General features: G+C 42.3%; 1 protein-coding gene across 6 annotated transcripts in view; it reads left to right on the top strand.

The window, feature by feature from the left end:
* Sorcs1 (sortilin related VPS10 domain containing receptor 1) overlaps positions 1 to 23,213 on the top strand; it is a 470,846-nt gene that overhangs the window by 412,424 nt on the left and 35,209 nt on the right. For all 6 annotated transcript variants that reach the window (XM_047552963.1, XM_047552962.1, XM_047552961.1 and 3 more), the window contains exons 19-21: positions 12,408 to 12,594; positions 18,934 to 19,067; positions 21,037 to 21,160. In XM_047552963.1, coding sequence (XP_047408919.1) covers positions 12,408 to 12,594; positions 18,934 to 19,067; positions 21,037 to 21,160 — 445 coding nt within the window. The remainder of the gene's footprint in view (positions 1 to 12,407; positions 12,595 to 18,933; positions 19,068 to 21,036; positions 21,161 to 23,213) is intronic.

The following is a 23,213-nucleotide window of genomic DNA, read 5'->3' as shown; positions in this document are numbered from 1 at the left end:
TTGTATGCTTCTGTAGAAACCCTTGACTGGGGGCAGAGAGCAACAAAGACGAAGAAGTACAAAGAAAAGCCAGCACCATCTCTGCCCGAGCCATTTTGGACTACAACTTTTCCAGTGTTCTCAGACGCTAGTCAGCAAATCGACCAATATTTTCCTTTATTAGACTGTTTATGCTTGCAGATAAGTTTGTTGAAAAACATTTCAGCAAAGAGAGATAACTAAATCCTCTCTTGAGTTTCCCCCTCTTCACAAAACCCTGCCTTTCATGAATGCCTACTTGTATCTGACATTGTTTAATTTATTCTAAAGAGTATTGAAAAGCATAAGCTATGAATGCAGTACCCAAGGAGTTTAGAAACCATGTATGGTAAATCAAATTTCTCCTGAGGCTTAGATATGAATTAAGATATGATATTTTTAACAAAAATGAAATCCAAAGCTAAAATGAATTTAAAAATTCACCCACCACTGGCAATACATGGTGCCTCTACGTCCTTCTCAGAAATCTCTGAGAGTTCACTTCTCACTTAGATTTGATGCACCTAATTTATTTTGGAAATAGTGTCTCACTCACGCCCCATATCTGGTGCCAGGTGTTATAACAACAAGAATACTTAATGTCATTCCTCTAATGCCTGAAAAATAGCAAGTCATTCAGGTGCCAGAGGGAACCAGAGGTCCCTACTACCTTCTGACATGACACCATAGTTGTGATTAATGCAGAAATGGAAAAAAGATTCCCCTCCCCAAGAGGGACATTTTTTTCATTCATGCACTGAAATTTGTCTCTGTGTGGTGGTTCAACTTTCTCCTGTAGTCTTGGAGTCCCTGTGTGGGACTTGGAGGCCCTGTGGGCTGATGAAGCCCGCTTCTTTGTTCTCAGTTGTTTGCATCCAAATCCCTCCACATAGTTTCTGTCTCCTGTGCATATCAACTAAAGCACCGAAAGGCTAAGGAATCCATAGTCTGATGTATGCCTCTTTATATGATCCTCAACAAATATTTTGCCAAGCACTGGTTTTAAGTCATGTACTTTTTATTCATGAGCAGACTTACTTTAGATGTAAGTGGGAATGCATGTTTTGAGTTAACTCAAACCTTTGCTGTACTGAGCACTATGTGAAAATCCATCCATATGAAGCATAAAGTACTAAAAAGTAGAGAACCAAAAACAGATTTATTGCATCATATCATAGTAATATATTTGACATTCTCCAATGAACTATGAATATCATTAATGTAGGAATCATGTCACTTCTGGTGGCAATTTCAGCATCTCTGTTCAACATGTCTAGCATACTGATAGAGAAAAAGTAACTCAATAATTGTATGTGGACTTGACTAAGCTTCCCCAGGAAGAGTAAAGCCCAGACTTGAAAAGACTCTTAAAATTTGAATACCCTACAAAACATGTTAAAATCTCCATCTGACATTTAAATCTCTTCCTTTATCCTCTACTAGTACATGTTCTAATTGTAACACAGGAATATCATGAAGCCAAGAATGGTGGCCCATGCCTATAACTCTTGCTACTCAGGAGGCTGAGGCAGGAGGGTCCCAAGTTTAAGATCAGCCTGGGCAATTTGGCAAGACTCCATCTCAAAATAAAAGTCAAAAGGGTTGGGGAGGTAGCTCAGGTGTAGGACACTGGCCTAGCATGTGTGAGGCCCTGCATTCACTCCCTAGTACAAAGAGAGAGAGAGGGAGGGAGAGAAAGAAGAAGGAGGGGGCGGGAGGGGGAGGACCACCAATGGTAGAGAATATGACCTTGATAAAGCTTGATAACATTGCTAAAACCAGAGCAAAGCAGAGAACTTCTTATTGACAGTAGAAAGTCAAAGGCAAGGTGTACGGAGGCTAACTTGTCATTTCACATGACAGTATGCGCCTGAGCCAGAATACTGCAGATTTCACATGTGTAAGATATTAAATTCCTTCCTACAAATAGCATATGAAGTCACCCTCAAAATCTAGGTGATGCAGGTGACTCCATAACACCATTTCTCTATAACCCGCTTGCCTGTCTTACCTGAAGTCTTACTCAGAGAGCAATCTAAGAGTTGAGCGTGATGAAAACTTCTATTGTCAGCATCTATCCCTGCTGCTTTTAGAGTTCTCACTGGTGTATGCTAAGCAGGGGGGCCTTCATTAGGATTGGAAAGACAAAGGAGCGGTCTTGCTTCCGTTTCAGACTCATTGTAGCAGAACTGAGGAGAATATACCCATGCACATACACACAGGCATGTACACACACACACACACACACACACACACACACGCTCATACATTGTATTTATGCGTCATTTTCTCTAAGAACAAAGAACAATTGATCCAGGAACCAACCACAAAGGGAGTGGAAGAATCCATGAGGTGTCTAAGAAACCAAACCTTTTCAACTATGCCTGAGTCTCACCAAGTCCATCAAAGGTGTTTTTGCACTGAGACCCAATCATGCAGTGAGAAGTGACATCTCAGCATTTGGAGGCTGACTCAAGATGGATGACCTCTGAGCCACTAACCAGCACCTAATGAGCCTACAGACTTTCAGCATGATAACGTCACAGAGAAATCCAGTGCGAGAACCTGCAGGCACAGGTGAAGGACCTAATCAGTTTCTAGAACTCAACACACCCAATTTGGAAGTAGTGTCTGCATGTTACAGAAGATAAATTACGTCTGTTTTACACAGCTGTAAGAATAAAGGGATGCAATTCTCTGCATATTTCAAGACTTTAAAATTAAATCTGAGGCAAGGGACTGAAATTAAAACTTTGATCTGTATCTCATTGTTTCAATACCTCAATTTACATACAAACAGGGAAACTTAAGAAGGAAAATTCATGGTTATAACTTTAGTGAGATTTAACTGTGAAACATGAGGGCTGTGTCCTCATTAGATGGATTCCTATGAGCCGTAATTTCACATACATTCAAAGACTGATGGGGGCAGGAAAGTGCCCACAATGTAATAACACTTCATAAATATTGCAGGGTGCTGGCTGCCATCAGATGGCAGAGAAGATGGCCTTAATAAAACGTGCTGTGAGACACTCCTTTGTTTGAATTCATGACAGAAATTGACCTACTTTTTCATCTAGAGGAAAGCCTATTTGGAGCCTTTAGAAGTAGCACAAAGGATTGGCAGACAGTGTTGAGTTGGGGCAGGTATCAGACTCAAGGCCAGCTCAGTCCTGACATAGAAGCCTCAGTGTTTTCTCCTTCCACACAAAGAAGCGGGAACTGATTTCAATGAGCCATGAGATTTGAGACTTTCTCATGTGTTATTGCTTACCCATTCAGCTTTCCTCTCTTTAACTCTAATGAGGCAATTGAGCCACTTCATCTCTTCTCCCTTGTTGCCTGAGGTAACAAAGGACAAAAGGAATTGGGACAGGCAGTATGGGTTGTCTTTAGCCAGCGGCCTCCTGTCTGAAGTTCAAGTTGCATTGGTTGGGCTCTATTTTTCTCTCCTCTCAAAAGCAGTACACATAAATTGGGATACTTTTGTCCCTTGGGGTCTCAGAGGAGAGATGTTTGCTAAGAGCTTTACTCTGTCTTGACCAGCAAAGAGAAGTACCTGACTTATTACTGAGGATTTCAGCCCAGTGAACACCCCAGGGCCTGGAGTCCTGAAATAATCTGCAGTTTGGAATTTCATCCTGCTAGCCTGCTTGCTTGAGGCCACACGGCTCTAATGTCATCCACGTGGTGGCAGGCACTCTTGAACAAGGGCTTTACCACACCAACACCAGCCAATCCTTGACGGTGGATAACTTCCTTCAGCTCTGGCTTCACGGTTTACCAGTCATTATTCCATGCCTCGGCTTCAGCAGCTCAGTCTTCAACCAGATCCAGGACAGAGGTACAGTGTAAAATTTCTACCATGTCCCAGTAGCACCAAGTCCTGTACCTTCACCTCTGAGTTGAGATGATTACTGCAACCCAAAGATATATTAGGATATGACTGTGTGGGTGTCAGTACTACCAATGACAAGCATTAATGGAATTATAAAAGTCAGAGCTATTTGAACTAGAAGTAGCAATGAGACTCCTCTGTTCTGCCCATCATTTTTTTTCTCTTTTTTTGTTTTTTTATTTTTACACACTGCATTTTGATTCATTGTATATGAAAGGGGCACAAGTTTTCATTTCTATGGTAGGGCACGATGTAGAGTCACACCATTTGTGTAATCATACATGGACATAGGGTAATGGTGTCTATCTCATTCCACCATCTTTCATACACCCGCCCCTTCCCCCCTCTCATTTCCCTCTGTGTAATCTAAAGTTCCTCCCTTCTTCTCTCACCCCCACTCCCCACCCCCTTTATATATCATCATCTACACATCAGGGCAAACATTCAACCTTTGGTATTTTGGGATTGGCTTATTTCACTTAGCATGATACTCTCCGACTCCATCCATTTACCTGCAAATGCTATTATTTTATTCTTCTTGATGGGATCTGCCCATCTTTAATCTACAGGGGAAAAAATTGAGATCCAAATGCTTCAAGTGTTTCAAAGGACATGTAATAGTCACTTTTAACTAACCTCTGCAGGGCACCTCTTCCCCATGTAGCGCCCCCATAGGCCTCTGTAAACTCGCTTCAATTCCACAACAGCCTAATAATTTGGAAAGGAGATGAAGCATCTTCCTGGGTAAGAAATGGTACATGCATTTCATAGAAGGGCTTGTATGACTTGGTTAAGTCCACCAAGTTATGGCAGGGAGTAAAACGCAAGCTATTTGAAAACATTCACAGCAAGACTTAAAATAGTGATTCTGCTGCTGTCATGGTGGTCTTGGTTGTGTGTATGTGTCCCTGAATTCTCCTTGTTTAAGATGATATTCACCAATCTATTCACTGTGTGCAATTTTAGTTTTCTTTTCCATCACTCTCCACATTTTCCCAATGACTCTACTGTGCCTTTTCTCTCTTTTTTCTTTCTTATCATAAAACTTACATATTTCTATTACATCTTTTACTACTAGGAAAATCTTGTTACACAGGTTGATTCCTAAGGAAACCTTCCTACTACTCATTTAAAAAATGTAGTTCTGTTCTTATTACATAGTTGAATGTTTTACTTTATGAGTGATTTAAAAGTCAACTCAAAAACATTTATAAGATTTATGTCCTTTGGTAACCCCATAGTTTTCCTGCCAAATCCTAACTGAGCTAATTCCTTAAGCCACCATGTGATGGTGATGTAGAGAAAGTCTTTAATCATCCAAAAATATCTACATGCAGTAGAGAGGCCCTATTTATAGTCATGTCTCTACTTACACAAACCCAGTGCCCCTCTTTCTCTCTATGTGCTGTTCTACCCTAAGCCAGACACCAAGTACAAAAGACACAAAAAGAAAATTTGAAAATCTGTGGTTCCTTCAAACATATGGTGTTATGTGAAGGACTAAATCATTTTGTGAGGTTCCTATTGGCAGTTCTTGATCTGGATATTACATCTAGAAATACTTGGAAATTTAGTTAGGCAAATTCCAAGAATCAGAGTCTTCAGCGAAAGGCTTAAAAACCCAGCTAGTTGCCATCTGATTAAGAAATGGTAAAATATCATGCATCCAGTCCAATCATGTGTCGGTCAATACTGTGACTTCTCTGGCATCTCTGGCCTTGACAGGCCTGACTTGTGCCTTTAAACCTTGTGCATCATCCTCTTCAGCGGGTGGCCGTTCCTTCTCCAGGTCAGACCATACAAGTTCACTGTTGCCTTTGCTTACAGAGAGGCTCAGGAGACCTGTGCACCTGGGGAGACCCTGTGCTTTAGAAAATCATCTCTGAACAGGCAAGGGGAGGAGGCTGCCTCTGTTCTGCAGTTATGCAGGTATCTACACCTCTTAGTGTTGTCCAGAGCTCAGATTTGAAACTGAAGAAAAGCCCATAGGGCCTGATTCAAACCAGACATGCTGGGGAGACTCTCTCCCAGTCAGTCTGCCGTGGCAGACTCAGCTTTCAGCATTGGCAGCACCTCTTGAAAGGAGCACAAGAGGACCAGGAACGTGCCTGGAGACAAGGCATAACTGCCTTTTATGGTAGACTATTTCGTCCTGCCTATGAAATCCCCAGCTCACCATTATAAAATGTCCCATGGGAAGGTCCAACACGGTACAGTTCCTTCCAGATTACAGTTTCTCATCCTTTGTCAAATAATGACACCACCAGGGGTCCTCACAATTATAGTTTTGCAGCTTCCACGTTGTTTTATAGAACCTGGCACATTGCACTGGGATCCTCTTACATCAGTATTTTCAGAAGAATTTTTTCCATGTCGGCATGCCCCTAAAGGATTTAATTAGTGTCTTAGTCTGTTTTGTGCTGCTCTAATAGACTGAGGCTGAGTAATATTTAAAGAACAGAGACTTATTAGTTACAGTTCCAGAAGCTGGGAAGTTCACAGTCAAGGTACTCGCATCTGGTAAGAGTTGTCTCATGCTTCATCCCATGGTGGAAGGTAGGTGGGCAAGAGAGCATGTGTGTTCAGGAGAGAGAAGGGGCCTGCACTCATGTTTTTATCAAGAAGGTCCCACCTCTCAGCACCATTATGCTGGGGAGGAAGTTTCCAGCTCATGACCCTTGGAGGGCACCTTCAAACCAGAGCAGTTAGCCCTCTGATTTCACAGTGAATGAATGCCCACGTCAGCACCCAAGCAGGCATGAGCACAGCAGAGTAGTCTGAGTGTCTTGTGAATGAGCGGGCGTGTGGGACTTGGAATTCAGAAGGACTAGTCTAATGATTCTAGGGAAATTTAAACAGGCCTGAGTCTTCCGGGGTTGAAGATTAAATAAGATAATACATGGAAAGCAGTTCCTATTATTTCTCGCACAATAAACTTTCAAGAAACCTCTCTCTGCTTCCTAGTGACCACCAGGGCGTTTTCAAGAGTAATCTTAACTGCCCACCTCCCATTGTGTGTGAGTCACGTGGGTTCGATCCTATTGAATAAGTACTGTGTGAATAACACTTCTCCCCATGTACTCCTTCAACTGACAGATGAAGCACCTCACTTGAAGTCCAGGGCACGTTGCTCCATAGTTTTCTCCTTTCCCACTTGTCCAGGTCTTGCTAACCTGTGTCTGCCGACCTGGAGTAGCATGCTGGGTGGTGCTGAGTGACTTTTCCCTTCCTAGAGCTTCTTTGCCATAAAGGTAAAGGGCTGAGATTTATGATTTCTCTTTAGGATGCTCAATGCTGCTTAAGGATTTTTATTTTGGTCTTAATTTGTGGCCAAAAGAGTACTAAAATAACAACAGATACCCAAATCAAAGCTGACTGTATCTCATCATCAAATATAATATCTGTGTCACCTTCTGCTTAGGTTCAATGTATTTAATCAATATTTCAATATTTACAGTAATAGTGGAGATAAAATGTTGTGATGTGCAATGCTTCTATCCCCTTTGAAATCTGATGGGATAGTGCTTTTCCTGCATGTCTCCCTTCTGTCCTTCAGAGCTCCTGGTGTCTTCTTACTCCTCCCTTCATGCCACCCAGACCAGAGTAATCAGTATGGGTCACATTGTCAGCACCTTCTCTGGTCCCATACCCACACGCTCAGACTTGTGGTATATAAACTGTGACATTTTTTGTTTATTTTTAATAAAAATGGGTTATGCTAACCATGTCTCTACAAGGCAGTTTTTGTTGGATGATCTTTATTTAAGCTCTTCTGAGACAAAATGTCACTGAAGCATGAGTCGGGCCCACTGCCTTGCTCTGTGCAGACCAGCATGAGCCTGATTTCCATGCAGCGGGTCTCTGACACTTCTTTGTGTCTCACTTCTGGACTGAGGCCTCCGTGCTGAGTTACTGTGGCATTTATTTTCCCGTTCTTCTCTGAGTCCGTGTCACAGGATCTGATAGGTTCGTCCACCTTTCGCTGCCCCCGTTAGTCTCGCCTTCCTTGTGGCCTTTTGATACATTTGTTTTTCTATTACAGAAGTCAGCAATGCCCCTGGAGAATCCCCATCTGGATTTCCTGTAGCTTTTCTGCTTTTGTCAGGTACTTATTTGAGCCAGTCTTCTCAGTTCTGAATCTATATTAGGGCATGTGACTAAGGGGCAATGGATGTAAAGAATGTTCTATGATAGCCCAGGTGTTTGCTGACCCGGGTTCAGGTGCAGAAACATTGGCTTTAACTCATTAGATTCAAGTAACTCGCAATTACCCACGAGACTTCTTCAACCATGGATTATGGATACTGATTCTTTCTTGCATTCTCTATCTTCTCTATGGCTTGAGCATGATACTGCTTCACTGGAGGGCAGACAGAAGGTACAGAGTATGGAGTTCATGCCAACTATTCTTTAGGTAGAAGTGTCCAAGTAAAAATGTCGACAGAGGGGAAAACAGAGTCAAAGTCAGAAATAGAGTCAAGCAAGAGAAAAAATGGAGCCTCAACTTTGATACCACCTTTCTCTCACCTGAAAGGTATTATTAGCAACTTTCATCTGAAGAAACTTAGTGAAGACTGTGCTAAATGGACAATCTAAAGCCCCTTGGTAAGCCTCTTAATAACTGTGTGACTCTAGGAATCTTACTTAACATATCCTTGCCCCAGTTTTCCTAGCATATCAAATAGAAATTGCATCTGTCCTTTCAATCTCCCAGTTATCTTAACAGCTAAATGAGATAATATGTTAAATTTTTTTGATAAACACATTATAAATGCACAGTGTTCAAACTACATTCAACAAAAAAGACTTATCTGCAGGCATTTTGTTAGGCACCTAGAATCCAGCCATTAACAGAACACATCCAGCTCTGAGGAGTTCGCAAATGACTATGGTATTAGCCAGCAACTCCTTGTCCTAGAGAAGGCAGCAAATCTTGACTGTACATATCTTGGAACTTCTTTAAGTGATTACGCTGTTGTCCATCAACAGTGAGTTCAGTCCTTCCATTCCTGGCTTTATTAATGCACCTTTAGCCCTTAGAATCATAAAGCATCTGATGAAATTTTATCAATCACATTAAAATGTAATAAGAATAGCATCTATTTGTGCTGTCTCATATTCACTTTGGATGAATTCAATCACAAGAAAGCCTGCCATTCAACAGTCTGAACCAGAGGATCTCAACCCTGAGTGCACATCAACTGGGGACCTTTTAGGTCTGCAACAGGACTGAGCATCCTCCCAAAAGCCCTGAAACAGGTGGTTCTTGGGTAGTAGTTGGGTGTCAACATCCAAAACAATATCTATCATGTCTATCTATAAGAGATGCTGCTGTCAAATTCTTAGAATAACTGATGACAACACCAATAAGGTGTATTGGAGTTAATTTTCAGAGAGATGCATAAAACTTCATGAGGCAGCTTTCTTTCAGTCTGCCATCATCTACACTGAATGACCCACTCATGAGCTTCCCAGCATACCTGGACCTCTCTCACTTTGTCCTCTATATGGTAGCCAGAGAGGTCAGGTACCACCATGCCGTCTTACCCCAAACTCCTACTTGGCACACTTTAACAGCTCCCCTTTGCTCTTAAAAGAAAGATCAGATTCAGAAATTGGGCCCACAGATCCCCCCAGGCCTTTGTCTGCCTCATTTTACAACATGATCTTGTCTCTTTTTCTTCTTCCATCTCCCTCACCTGTTTCCATAGGACCACCTCCCACACGCCATGGGGCCCTTGCACATCAGTTTCTCTCTGTTCCCATTACCTAGACTCCCTCACCTCCCACCTCACTCACTCACTTTCTCCATTTGGCTAATTTATTTTCTGCCTTCAGGTTTTCTTAGTTCATTTTCTTAGACTTTCTTGAAGTTCCCAGTAGGTCAGCTTCCCAACTCTCCTGACCGCACATGCTGACCATGCCCTGGGACACTCCCCCATACCATTTTCTTACTGGTGTGATTATTTAAAGTGCATCAATCCCACTAATGATGTGTAAGCTCATGAAATCCCAGAAGATGTTGGCATTGTTAATTTGGTTATTATTTACCTCCCTGCAAAATATGTGTGTGTGTGTGTTTAGGTGATATATGATGTATATTAAGGTGAGATATATATCTATCTAGACGTATGTACCATATGTCTAGATAGATAAATGAATCTTCTAAAAACCTGACTGCAGTGGTCTTGGGTGGTATTTGGGCCTCAACATTGCAAAATATTTTAAAAATTTCCATTAGAGAGGCTTACTGATGCACTCAGGTAAACACTGAGTAACTCCCTTCTTTCACCTATTGTATGTATAGAGAACTTCATTGTGAGTCAAGATGTCGGAATATTATCAAGCCAAAGAACCACATGAAATTCAGACAGAACTGGGAGGGATTTTATGTAACTGACAAGAGGTCTAAATCAAGGTCAACTAAAGGAAAATAATGAATACCCAACCGTACGTTCAAGGCAAGGTAGACTAAAGTGATAGCGGCTAACATTTTCCTCTTGCCAGTTCTGTGGGTGGCTGCTCTCACCGGCCACCCCCGCCCCACTGGGAGAATGAAGCAGTGTTGCCTACAGGTGGGAATCTCCCCTCTGCTCTCTCGTCAAGGATGACCCTGCCTGATGCTCTCTATGTCCCCACGAAGCCCGTCTCTCCCCTGTCCTACTCTACTGCTTGTCTCAGGACCCGGAGAACTCCATCTACCCCTGATGTTTACCCCAGACCCTTGTTCCCAGAGGTGATCTCTTCCCCCAGGTGCACACAGAGGGCTGGCTTCCCAGCCACTCTGTTAAAAAAAGCAGACAACCTGGAAGTGGAAACTCACCAGAAACAGAATGACAGATTCATCAGTCCACTCTGTTTGCCCAAGTGAAGGACAAGTTAGCAAGAAGAGTTGACATTTATATTTATGAGTAGAGGGAATTCAAGTAATTGCACAATGCCCGAACTTGTGGTTTTTTGACTTCTCATTTGGAGTCGAGTTTCTTTTCCTACCCCAGAGGAGGACTTTGGCCTGTGAGTCTACTGAGAGCTGTGCAAGGTTCTCACCGAGTGTTAGCTGCTCACCGAGCCCCTGGACAGTGCTTGGCTGAGCATAGATCAGAGGAGTAGTTCACACCGATTCATAGCATCTGAACTGCTTTTGCTTTTCCTGTGAATTAATTCTTTAAATGTCAGCATTTTAAACTTGGCCTTTTCAAAAAATAGGATACCATATAAACCGTACTTAATCAAAAATACATTTCTAGTTTAAAGGTGTTTCTTTTCCTTTTTTATTTTTTACCTGAAAATGCAAAAGACTATCAAAAAAAAAAAAAGAAAGAAAGAAAGATTGATTAGGATGAACTGTGTGAAGGAAATGTGTTTTTGTTGTTTTTGTTGTTGTTGTTGTTGTTGTTTTATTTTTGCCAGTTGGGTCTAACAACTTTGCTCCTTGAAAAACTAAACAGCTCTGGGATTTTGGAATAGAGACTTTACCTTCTCTTGGCTGCTCATGGGAGATTTAGAATCATATAATTCCAGTCAAGCTTTGTAGAAATATTGTAGGTCTTTTATAGCTGTGTTATTTTTATAGTCATTTATTTTTGTGTAGCATTTTATAGATTACTAATTACCTACATATTTTTAAGAATCTTTTGAGTTAAGATGGTAAGGTATTATTGTGCCCATTTCATAGATTTGGTAACTGAAACCAAAGCAGGCTGAATGATGTGTTTGAGGTCATCCAGCTTGTTAATAGCACACTAGGAGTCAAGCCTTGGGGGTCTTCAATGCTTAACTCACGGTGATCTGTTGAATGGGTGAACCAAAGTCCAGAGGACCGGGTCAGAATCCCAGGACAACCAGTTACTAGTTGTGTTAACCTTGAGTGAATGAGGAAACCTCTATAGACTTCAGATTCTTCATCTATAAAGTGTTTGAAATTCGCCTGTTCTTTTGTCCAGACTCAGATTCTGTGAAGAGTAAAATGAGACCATTTCATAGTACAAAATCCTGCATTCTAAGAGAATTCACCGTTATGATTTTAAGTAATAGTGTAGCGTACTCTCTGATGTCAGGCAGGTTGTCCTCTACCCTTTCTCCAGCCTGGTTAGGGAACCAGAAATAAAGAGGGTGACTCAGGACGCAGGAGGTACTTGGTGACCACAACAGGTAGGTTGAATTTTTGAAGCTGCCTGTGGGCCATTTTTATTGATGTGTGTGATAAGACTGTTAACAAAACCTTCTGAGTAATTAGATATCAAATTGAACCTGATAATCAAACACTGTTTATCTCCAAAACTTTGAAATTTCTGGTCGTTGGTGCCCTTCATATTTGGAGAGTATCCATCTTAGCAAATTTCTTCCTGCCAGGGAATGTCAGAGGGATTCTATCAAAACAGACGGACGCTCCTGGTTGTTGGAGGGAGTCAGGACCAAAGAAGCCCCGGGGCCCTAGACAAGAGCAGCCAAGCTCTGACTCCCTTCCCGCTGACGCTGGGCTCTTTTGCAGGGTGATGTCCAGCGGACGCTTATCCAAGTGGACTTTGGCGATGGCATCGCAGTGTCTTATGTCAACCTCAGCTCCATGGAAGATGGGATCAAACACGTCTATCAGAACGTGGGCATTTTCCGAGTGACCGTGCAGGTGGACAACAGTCTGGGGTCTGACAGCGCCGTCCTGTACTTACATGTAACTTGTATGTTATTACTGTTGTTGGCTTTGACATAGCTTAAATTTGTGTCCTTTTAAAATTTAATCCCACCTTTCTTATCCAGAAGAAACACAGGAGTTGCATTTTAGCTGAGGGGGAAAAGGAAATAAGAAAGGAAGAGAGCAAAGCAGAGAGAGAGTAAGAAGAAAATCCACAAGGGGAATCTGAGCAGTCTTGGACTCTGAATTGCTTCCAATTGTTACTGCAGTGAGATTATTTCTTCCAGGTACCCCAGAGATACAGCGCCTGCATCTGGGCCTGGACCTGAGCAATTTGCAGAACTTCTCGGTGGAAACATGGCATGATTTGCCCCCACCACCAGCTCTTTGGTTACAAATGGTTGGAATCACTGCCAATGCACAATTCAATTCAATTAGCACAAGCAAAAGGATTCCTACCCACTTGTTTTCGTTTTCCAAGTTATGTCTTACTATTAATCATCCTTTTAAAATTTCCACTCTTGTTTTATTTTGGGGGGGGGGGTTGGTTTTTTTTTTTTCTTTTTCTTTTTAATGTGATTCCTGGGCTTCCAAGGATGGCCTTGTATTCGAGAGAAGGTGATCTAGGGGGAAAGAGTGTGGTCAGTGTCAAGGAAGCTGCTCTAGGAAAGAGTTCCAAGACATGCTGAAGCTTTCTCCCATTGAGGAATCTGAAGTCATGAGTGGATAGGAAGAGATAACAGCTAAATTATGTTGGATAAATTGTGTGTCATAAATATCATATGTGTGAAGGTGTCCACTACAGTCCTCGGACTCGTTCTGGTAACTAGAAAAATAGTTTAATTTAAATTAATTTCTCTATATGAGTGGCTTAGTTCAAATTTCGAGTTCCAGAGCAAGAGTAGTAATAACACAGGATACTCTATCTCTCCCTTGCACCTTACCCATGGAACAAAATTGAGTAAAGAAAGTACCAACTAGGTTCCTTTCTTTAATAATAATAAGTAGTAATAATAATAACATTAATAATAAAGCTACATGAAAGGACAAGACTATTGAGGGATACCTAAGAGGTTCTGTGGTTGCTGAGGACTCCAAATATATTAGTCCTTTTTGATCTGTATCTATTGAACACTCGTGGCTGAGATGCTCTGAGGAGGCACACGCTCCCTTCTTTGGGTCTAAACCGAGTTAGACATGGTTCCCATTTGACTAACACTATCTCCTCCAATTTGGCTACCCTTTATTAAGCTCTTGCCCTGTATGCCAGCCAGGCTTTGCACTAAAAGCTCTTTGTGGGTATTATCACACTTCTCAAAATAGTCCTATGAAGTAGGAGCCGTGAGAAACCCTGCTTTGCAAAGGACCAGAGAGCTAAAGTGACTTGTCTGAGGTAGCAGACTTACTACCCAGCAGAGCCAGGCCCCAGACTCAGGCCTGCCTGTCTCGGGAATTGCAGCTCTTGATCTTTAAAGTTAGGGTCCGTGTGAAAGGTGGCTAGGGGCTGCAGGAATTGTCTCCGTCCGTGGATTCTCTCTCTCCACACCTCTGCAGACATCCTGAAGAAACCGAGCATTAGGTTGGAAGCAGTGTGCTTGCTAGACAGCTACTTAGGTTCAAGACACATAGCATAGGTTCCACTCCTTCCCACATAGTTTAAGACACGACACCCCATCCATCGGTGCTGAGGGGAGTACAAGGAAGATAGCATGAGAACAATCTAAAAATCTTTAAGGTACACCACAAACACATGTTAATTATTAGTGACAAACATGACTTGCAACACATATGACAGTTCATTTGCTGAGAATGGTGGCCTCTCTAGCAGCTTCTCCTTTCCCACGACTTGTTCTGTGAGGGGATTTCTCTGACCCAGCTACCCTGCTGGGGAACTGTAGCTGCAGTCCACATCTCACATATTTATTATGCAGGCACCTCTCCCCAGCCATGCGCAGCGCTGAGTTTAGAATTCAGGAGTGGCTCTGATCTCAGCTTCTCGGGGCCTCCCATTGAGCCCTCCATGGCTCAACCTCCCTGTCACCCTGTGCACTGTTTCTCATTCCTACACCTGATCGGATCCCTCATGGGATCCCCTGCTTCTCTGCAAGGATCCTCCCCAGTTTCCTAAATTCTGGGAAGGAAAACAGCAGACAGTTTGCCTCTGCTCAAGATTAAGGACTGCTGGAACCTGTGGCTTCTAAGAGAAATAAGTGTCTTTGTTCCTCTGCAATTTTTTATTTTTCATTCCATCAACCTGGTTGATCAGGTAAAACAGCAGGAGATGATTTGTGGTTGAATGTTTGCATTCTGATTTTAATCTTTCAGACTCCTCTTGGGTGAAGTGGTTGGGTAAGCCTGCCTCTTCATATTAATGGAACCCTTTTCTGAGCCTGGCCTTAGGGATGAGAATTCACTCTTTTGTACTGATTGTGTTAAAGCAGGATCACATTTAAAGCTGTTTGTAGCTCACCTTCACCTAATGTCCATACCACAGCAATGTCCACAGGTTCTGACACGTTAGCTCCGCACCTCTCCTGAAGGGCCCGGTGTGTTTTATTATGCCCTTAAACTCACTTTGTCTGTCTTTACAACTGTACCATAATAGATGACTTAGTCCCCTCCTTTCAGATAGAGAAAACAAGAATTGGAGAAGCTGTATAATTTGGGCACTGTTTTACAATAAAAGGAAATCACAGTAAGAGTAGCATTGAGTCACACTCTCAAGCTTCTAATGCCTGGGAGGTGTAATGAGTGACTTTTGGTGCCTAAGTGCCAAGTGGGGACAGAGCTGGCTTTGTGAGAGACCAGTATGGCATGCTGATTAAGTCCAAATCCTAGGTATATTCCTCTCTCTCACCAAACCTAGATTTTCTCCTCTGTCAAATGGAAGCACATCTTGTTCTCAAAGGATCCATCAAGCAAAATATGCAGGACCCTGTCAACTAATAAAATTTGGTTTTCTATCATCTTAAAGTAGCATGTGCCTTTGGACTTGATAGATTCTGAGCTACAGAATTAGCCACAATTCTTAGCTTGCTAAGCCTCCCCACCACCCCTGCCCCACTGACTCCCTGTCAAGCAACCCCAGAAAACCTATTTCTTGTCTTACATACACAATCTCTCCGCTCTCCAGTGCAGAAAGGTGATTTTATTCCAAATCAGAGGTTTTTCAATATGGGTTTGCAAAGGTCATCAGAAACAAATGGAGCTCATGTTCCTGCTTTAATGCGTGCAGGAGTGGGCCAGCCACTCTCACAGAGCGCTGGGTAATCTGTTGAAGGCTGACAGTTGGAAATTCCTTGGGGATAGTATTCACTGTGCTCTGCTATTTTGCAAACTAATGAGACACGTGATGCAGCCAGCATTGGCTTCAGCTAGATGGGGCAGAGAGGGCATGCAGATTTCTGCTCAGAAAACTGCCCTATCAACAGCCATCTTGCAAAAAAAAAAAAAAAAAAAAAAAAATCATTGAAGACTGCAAACTTGCAGGATGGGAGGTGAAAAAAGATGAGGTGGATGTTCTAGTTCTTTGTCCACACATCTCCTTAAATGCTCCCTTACATAGGAACAAGTTTCAGAGGTCTCTCTGGTCCCACCTTAGGGTAAAATGATCCCTATGGCTTGAAAAAATATGTTGCTTTACAAATATTCATTACATTGTCCAGCAAATCAGAGCACAGTTTTGTAAAGTGTGGTTGAATGAGCCTGTGGTTGAATGGTTGAATGATAATTGGAAATGTGCTTTCATATCATGCTTTAAACAGATTTGTTTGCTTCTTATATCCACTGAAGTTTGAGAAAGTCTGTTTTTGGATATCATCCTTATAAGTTCAAATCCCTTTTACTTCTTCTGATGACTTTTTAAAAATCAATTCAGACAAATAAGAATGACGTATTTGCAATATTTAATTAAGCGGCCAGAAGTCTTCAGGACATAAATGCTAGACGCAGATCAGAGCAGTCAGCACGCACACACACACACATACACATAATGTTCAGTATCACAGATGTAAGCTGTTTCCTGCAGCCCAAGAAAGCTATACAAGAAAATAGGGAAACCCAATTCACCCAAGTCATTTTGAATTCTCTCAACCATCTTGCCAGGAATATTCATATGGAGTGATACAGCTCCACCTGCTGTCCCTTTTGTGCATCGCAGGCACCTGTATGGTAGAGCAGCATCTACCAATTTGCTCAACTTTGTTGAACGCAGAAAACCAACCAGGGACTTACACAGGGTGGAATTTTACTCTGTGGCTCCTTTAGGGCAGACTCATCCTCTGTGCAGAACAGAGATGCTTAATGGGTACGGTTCTGGACAGAAAAAACAAGTAGTTCATACCCAAGAAAAGTAGATGAATGCAAGAGTCCATGGAAATCTGAAAAATGTCACACTTATATGCAAGTATAATGTATATACCTGCAGCATAAATTTATACAAGCCCATATATATGTACTGAGGGCCTACAAGGCCGCTGTGCTGTGTGTCCTTGAACCCTCTTAGACATGCTTGGCTGCATGTTTCCTTCCATTTCTCACTGTGACTATTCTGGCTTCCTTGTTCTTTGGTCAACATGGAAAGCACATCTCCTCAAGGTCTTTACACTGGAGCATCACAAATAGACACTTGGTTTAATCTTTCACTCTATCCAGGCCACAGTTCCAATGTCATTTCTTCTGAGAAGCCTTCTTTTACCACTCCACCAAAATTAGCCCTGCATCTCCTCTCCCTGCTTATGTTTTCAATGCCTTAAAAATACCTAAGCTTATAAAGCACCAAGAATCTCTGGGACCGAAGATAGTATTCAATACCTAATTGTACTGTTTGGTCAGCTTTTTCGTCATTGTGACCAAAGGACCTGGCAAGAACAATGATGAGGAGAGGAATTTTATTTGGAGCTCATAGTTTCAGAGGTCTCTGTCCATAGACTGCTGGTTCCATAGCTCTGCACCCAAGATTAGCCAGGACATCATGACAGAAGGGCATGGCAGCTCAGGAAAGCAGCTCAGGATCTGGCAACAAGAATGCAGAAAGATCTTGGCTCCCCAGGCACAAAATATAAATCCCAAACGCTCACCCCTAGCTCCTCCAACCTTACCCTACCTGCCCAGAGTTACCAGTTCTATATCAGTGGATGACTACACTGATTAGATTGTATCTCTCCATTCTGCCATTCCACATCTGAACAATTCTTGCTTTGTCTCACACATGAGCTTTTGGGGGATACCCCATATCTTAACCATGACAAGTATTCAAGAACTATTGATTGAATGGACATGACTCACTAACAAGGTGCCATATTTATCATTGACACAATGGCACACAGACATTGGTCTTACTCTGATTTTCTCTGACTTAAAAAAATATATCAATGGATTTCTAGCACAACTGAACCAGTCCCCATCTTCTGATCCTTTTCGCTCAGGTCAGATGAGTCAAGGGGAGCATCTCTTACCTGGGCAAACCTAACTGAGCCCCAAATATAGTGCATTCCTTGCTTCCAGGACAGTTTCACACTCATGTGCACACACAAACACAGACACACACACACACACACACACACACATCCCTGCATAGATCTTTGAAATGCAGAGAAAGGAATGAATTCTGGAAGTGAAACTTGAAGGCTGATGAGGCTATGAGAAAGGTATATAAGCACCAGCCGGGCAGAGGGGGAAGGCATGCCTGCTGGGGAAAAGAGTGACTGGCAAGGGCAAGATTTGCATAATCAATGAGAGCAAGAACAAAGGGCGCGTTCTAAAGCCTGGAGCACATTGGCAGACCCCTCATGAGTGTCTCTTACCTGGGCAAGCCTGACTGAACCCCAAATATAGTGTGTTCCTTGCTTCCAGGACAGCTTCACACTCATGTGCACACACATGCACATACAAACACTGACACACACACATCCCTACACAGACCTTTGAAATGCAGAAATAATGAAGAAAAATGACTTGTGGAATGACTTGGGGATTTATGTACTCCTTTCCCCAATATGATTCTAGGAAGGTTCCCATGATTCTGGTTTATCACCAGGGATATCATCTCTTGGAAAGAGCTTGCATCTCCCTGTGAAATCTTATGTCTGTTCATTTTAAGGACTTCATAAACTACTTGTAAATTTTTTAACTTTCACACATCCATAACTCACGTTTTAGACCCTGCAATAAGATCTGTAAATACAAAATGACAAGATGAAATTGTTTGTAATATATTTCTTTTCCCCAAAATGGCAAAAGCGCCAGGCACTTCTTTTAGTGAAGGTGGCTGTGATGTTTTGGAGGCTTCTGAGGAAATATGTGTTGTGTTCTTTCACAGCAGGGAAGGCAGAGCAGTGGAAGCTCTTCCCTCTCCATGGCGGCCCCTCTTTCTCTTGTGTCTCAGGTCCCCTGGAGCATGTGCACCTGTCTCTTCCCTTTGTCACCACAAAGAACAAAGAAGTCAATGCAACTGCTGTGCTGTGGCCCAGCCAAGTGGGCACCCTCACTTACGTGTGGTGGTACGGAAACAACACGGAGGTGAGTCTGCCTTCTGAATAGGGCTGGTGACAGAAGCTCAGCCAAGCAGAAGGGAATCTGGCTTATGAACACAAGAGTTCAGGGGGACACCCAGCTTCAGGCCAGCAGGCAGTCTTGTTAAGTATCTCGTTACAGAGAGGCAACCTGCATCCAGGAAAAGCAACCCTCATCCATGACAACCCCCTCCCCACTGCCACATAAACACACATGCGCGCACGCGTGCGCGCACACACACACACACACACACACAGTGGCCTCACCCTAAATCAGACATGGCCCTTTCTTTCGGTCAGCCTCATCTTTTATATTTTCCCTAAATATTCCTTGTGCTCAAGAGTCAGAAATAATTTTAATAATTATTTAATAATTTATTATTTAATTATTTATTTAATAATTATCTAATAATTTAAAGCCAGTGGAGACCCTAATCCTCATTTTCTTCTAGTCCTTCCTTTTGCAGATGAGACTAGTGAGGATGCCACAGTGGAAGTAGCTTCCTCCAGTCTCCTCTAGCTGCTTCCCAGAGAGGCAAAATCCAAGGCCTTCCCATCCCTTTAGTCCTTTTTCTTCCCTGCACTCCAGGCTGCGTGGTCTGTGCCAGTTTCGAGCTCATTCCATTCTCAGAAGATAAACCCCTTCCAAATGACAGTGAGGCAGTAGGGATGAGACCCAAAGCATCCCTCCCCATAGGGCACCCAGATGAACTGCCCTTGGACAGGGCAGCTCCACCTTCTTCCCGGAGTTGCCTTCCCTTGGTGGCTTTGCTCTTCCAACATAAGGCACCTCATTTTGGTAAAAACGTGTTTCTTTTCTGGAACTGAGTTTTGGCCCTAACTGGAGACCTAGCTGTGCACATGTGGGAAGGAGAGCTCTCCTACACCAGGACCTGCTGCAAGCCTGATAGGGAGAGAAGCTCTCACACCCACTTTTCTGACACAAGAGTACTGAAGAAGCCCTTTATTCTGTGCAGATGTAGCCTGCTGAGGTCCACTGTCGACAGTGGGAAAGGAGAATTCAATGCTAATTGCCCCAAAGCTGGTAGAGACCATGAAAGCACTGAACAACTTCCTTCTCTGTCTCCTTTTTTTTTTTTTAATTTGAATATAACACAAAATTCTCAACTGATCTTATTAAGAATAATTCTTATGCTAGACTTTAGTCTGCCCTCACCATGCAGGGAATTAAATGAATTTTGATTTTAAAGCTAATTAAGAAAAGATGGGAAAGAAATGTTTGTGAGGAGTTGAGTCATGGGAGGTCAGCAGATTAATAATTTTTTATTCTAGAAACCCGGCATCTGCTTGTATGACAGGTAGCACTCCTTCAACACTTTTTTTTTTTTTTTTTTTCTTTTTTAGTCCTCAAACCACAATCCAATCACTAGGTTTTCATGGAAGCTACTTTCAGGAAACTGTTGATGGTGCTTCTCACAGGAGGCTGGCACACCACCCACCCCTAACTATTGTCCAGTTTAGGTGTCCACAGTTGCTGTGTTCCATTGGAATTTCATATTACTAGAAGATCCTAGAGATGAATGTTTGGCAACTTATAGATTTTCCATGGCTGCTATTAAATTCGGATTAATAAGCAAACCCCTTTCTTGTTTGATTTGAAAGTATCCTTGGATTAAAAGATGTGCTTGATTAGAACAGATTGTGCAAAAAGAGAGACATGTATCTCATCAGCAAGCAAGACCTGTTGATTTTCCAGCTCTGAGTCAGGATGATACTAAAAGAGAGGTGTCCAATCCCCAAGGAATGGATAGAATTGCCTGGGACCATTTATGCAATGTCCACCCTCCTCTCTGGCCCGCATTTCAGGTGATGGGGAGGCATAGAAATTTCAACACTAGTGTACCAGGAAGAGTCTCTGCAGAGTTATTGACCAGCCGGCTGATGGCTCAGAGCTAGCTGCTCTTTCAACTTTAATTAAGCATTTTTCTGCTTACTCTGTGTCTGATTTATTTTAGCCCTTGATCACCTTGGAGGGAAGCATATCATTCAAATTTACTTCAGAAGGAATGAATACCATCACAGTGCAGGTATCTGCTGGAAACGCCATCCTGCAGGATACGAAGACCATAGCAGTATATGGTGAGTGACTGTCTTTTCTGATCTGTCCCTACCCCCGTGCTCAGATGAGGACGTCTGGTACCCTGGCAGTTGGGCCCTCCTGGCTTAGACGTTCACCTAGACAATAGAGGGCAGGAATGGAGAAAGAGCTGAGGTGTTTCTGGTCTCCTTCTTTAGAGAAATGTGATTCACCAACAAAACTGTGGTCACAGGACCTAGAAAAAGTTGGTTTTGTACTCTTTGAAGTTGGTCTGGAGCACTTAGAGAAACTGTTTTCTCACTTACCTTGGGTAGAGCAGACTGGGTTTCATTATGAGTAAGACTGACTCATTCCACTTGGGATGCTGGTAGCATTTGAATAGCTAAAACTAATTCTAAAAGAAAACGGCTAATGCTTAGGCATTTTTTTTTTTTTAATGGAAGAGAAATCTTCCATTATCTAAATACTTTTAAAATCTCTTCCCAAAATCTGTATTTTAAACATACAAAACCCAAAACAAAAGAAACAACAACCCTCTACTAGATTAAAGGACTTAAAATCAGCATATTACAGAGATACAGCCACATCAATGTTCATAGCTGCTCAATTCACAATAGCCAGATTGTGGAACCAACCTAGATGTCCTTCAATTGATGAATGGATAAAGAAAATGTGATATATATATATATATATATATATATATATATATACACAATGGAATATTACTCAGCCATAAAGAATGATAAAATTATGGCATTTGTAGGCAAATGGATGAAACTGGAGAATATCATGCTAAGAGAGATAAGCCAATCTCAAAAAATCAAAGGACAAATGGTATCGCTAATAAGTGGATGATGACTCATAATGGGGGGTGGGAGGGGTTAGTGTTAGGGTTAGAGTTAGGGTTAGGGAGGGGGGCAAGAATGGAGGAAGGAAGGACTGTATAGAGGGGAAAGAGGGGTGGGAGGGATGGGGGGGAAGGGAAAAAAATAACAGAATGAATCAAACAACATTACCCTATGTAAATTTATGATTACACAAATGGTATGCCTTTACGCCATGTAGAAACAGAGAAACAACATGTATCCCATTTGTTTACAATAATTAAAAAACAAACAAACAAAAAAACCCTACACAACAGATACCCTTTGGCATCCCTTTCTTGGATCCTCTCCCCTTTGGAAGCTCTGCTTTCTTTTGTTTTTCTAATAAATCCTGTTACTTTGCTCTCAAAAAAAAAACCAACAAAAAAAACCAAAAAACGAAAAAAACCAAGCAAAGGAAGGGTCATAATAAGTGAATGTCACTTGTAGCCATAGACTGGATATGGAACCATCTGCTGTACCGAACAATTTTGTGACCAACGGGGGTAATTGAATGTGGTCAGAGCACTGGATGAATGATAATATGCTGAAATTGAAAGGTGGGATCATTGCTGGGGAAATGGGAGATAAAAACAATATGTCCACATTGATCCCATTTTTGGTATTTTTTTCTGCATAGAAAGCTGTTCAGGTGGATATGAACTAGGTATTATCAGTAGAGAGTAAAAAGGCAAACATTTATTATTAATATGGAAGTGGTACATATGCTTCATGAAATATTTGAAAAAAAGATTTTAAAATGATATGGGGAGAGTGTGTGCTAGGTAGAAAGAGAGAACAAGAAGGTGGGAAGGAGAAAGAGAGGGTGGGAGAGGGCAGCAAGACCCCAGTTCCCTAATTAATCAATTCCGACAGATCACTTAAGACTTCGTTTTTCTGTGGGGAGTCAGGTTTTGTTTTTCAGTTCTCATCTTGCCAATTTGATGTTCAAAACCTGAAAATCATGCGTAGCGCCCTTTGAGCGTGTCTGAGGACACTGTTCCATGCATGGCTGGCCAAGAATGAGATTTCATGATTTCTTGTCTCTCCCGTCCTCTTCTCAGTCCAGGTAGTAAGCGGAAGTAAATGAGGGCTACGCGCTTTCTAACTAGGCCCCCATCAGGCAGGTGGCCTCTCTGCCAGGGGGTCATGCAGTGGCTATGTGCAAATGGGGAGAACTTCTGCTTTTCTTTCTTTCCCCACCTCTTTTTCTTTGGTCTGGGCATGCACT

Source organism: Sciurus carolinensis, chromosome 5 (genome assembly GCF_902686445.1).
Source record: "Sciurus carolinensis chromosome 5, mSciCar1.2, whole genome shotgun sequence".
Lineage (NCBI taxonomy): Eukaryota > Metazoa > Chordata > Mammalia > Rodentia > Sciuridae > Sciurus > Sciurus carolinensis.
This window is presented reverse-complemented; position numbering and strand designations above follow the sequence as displayed.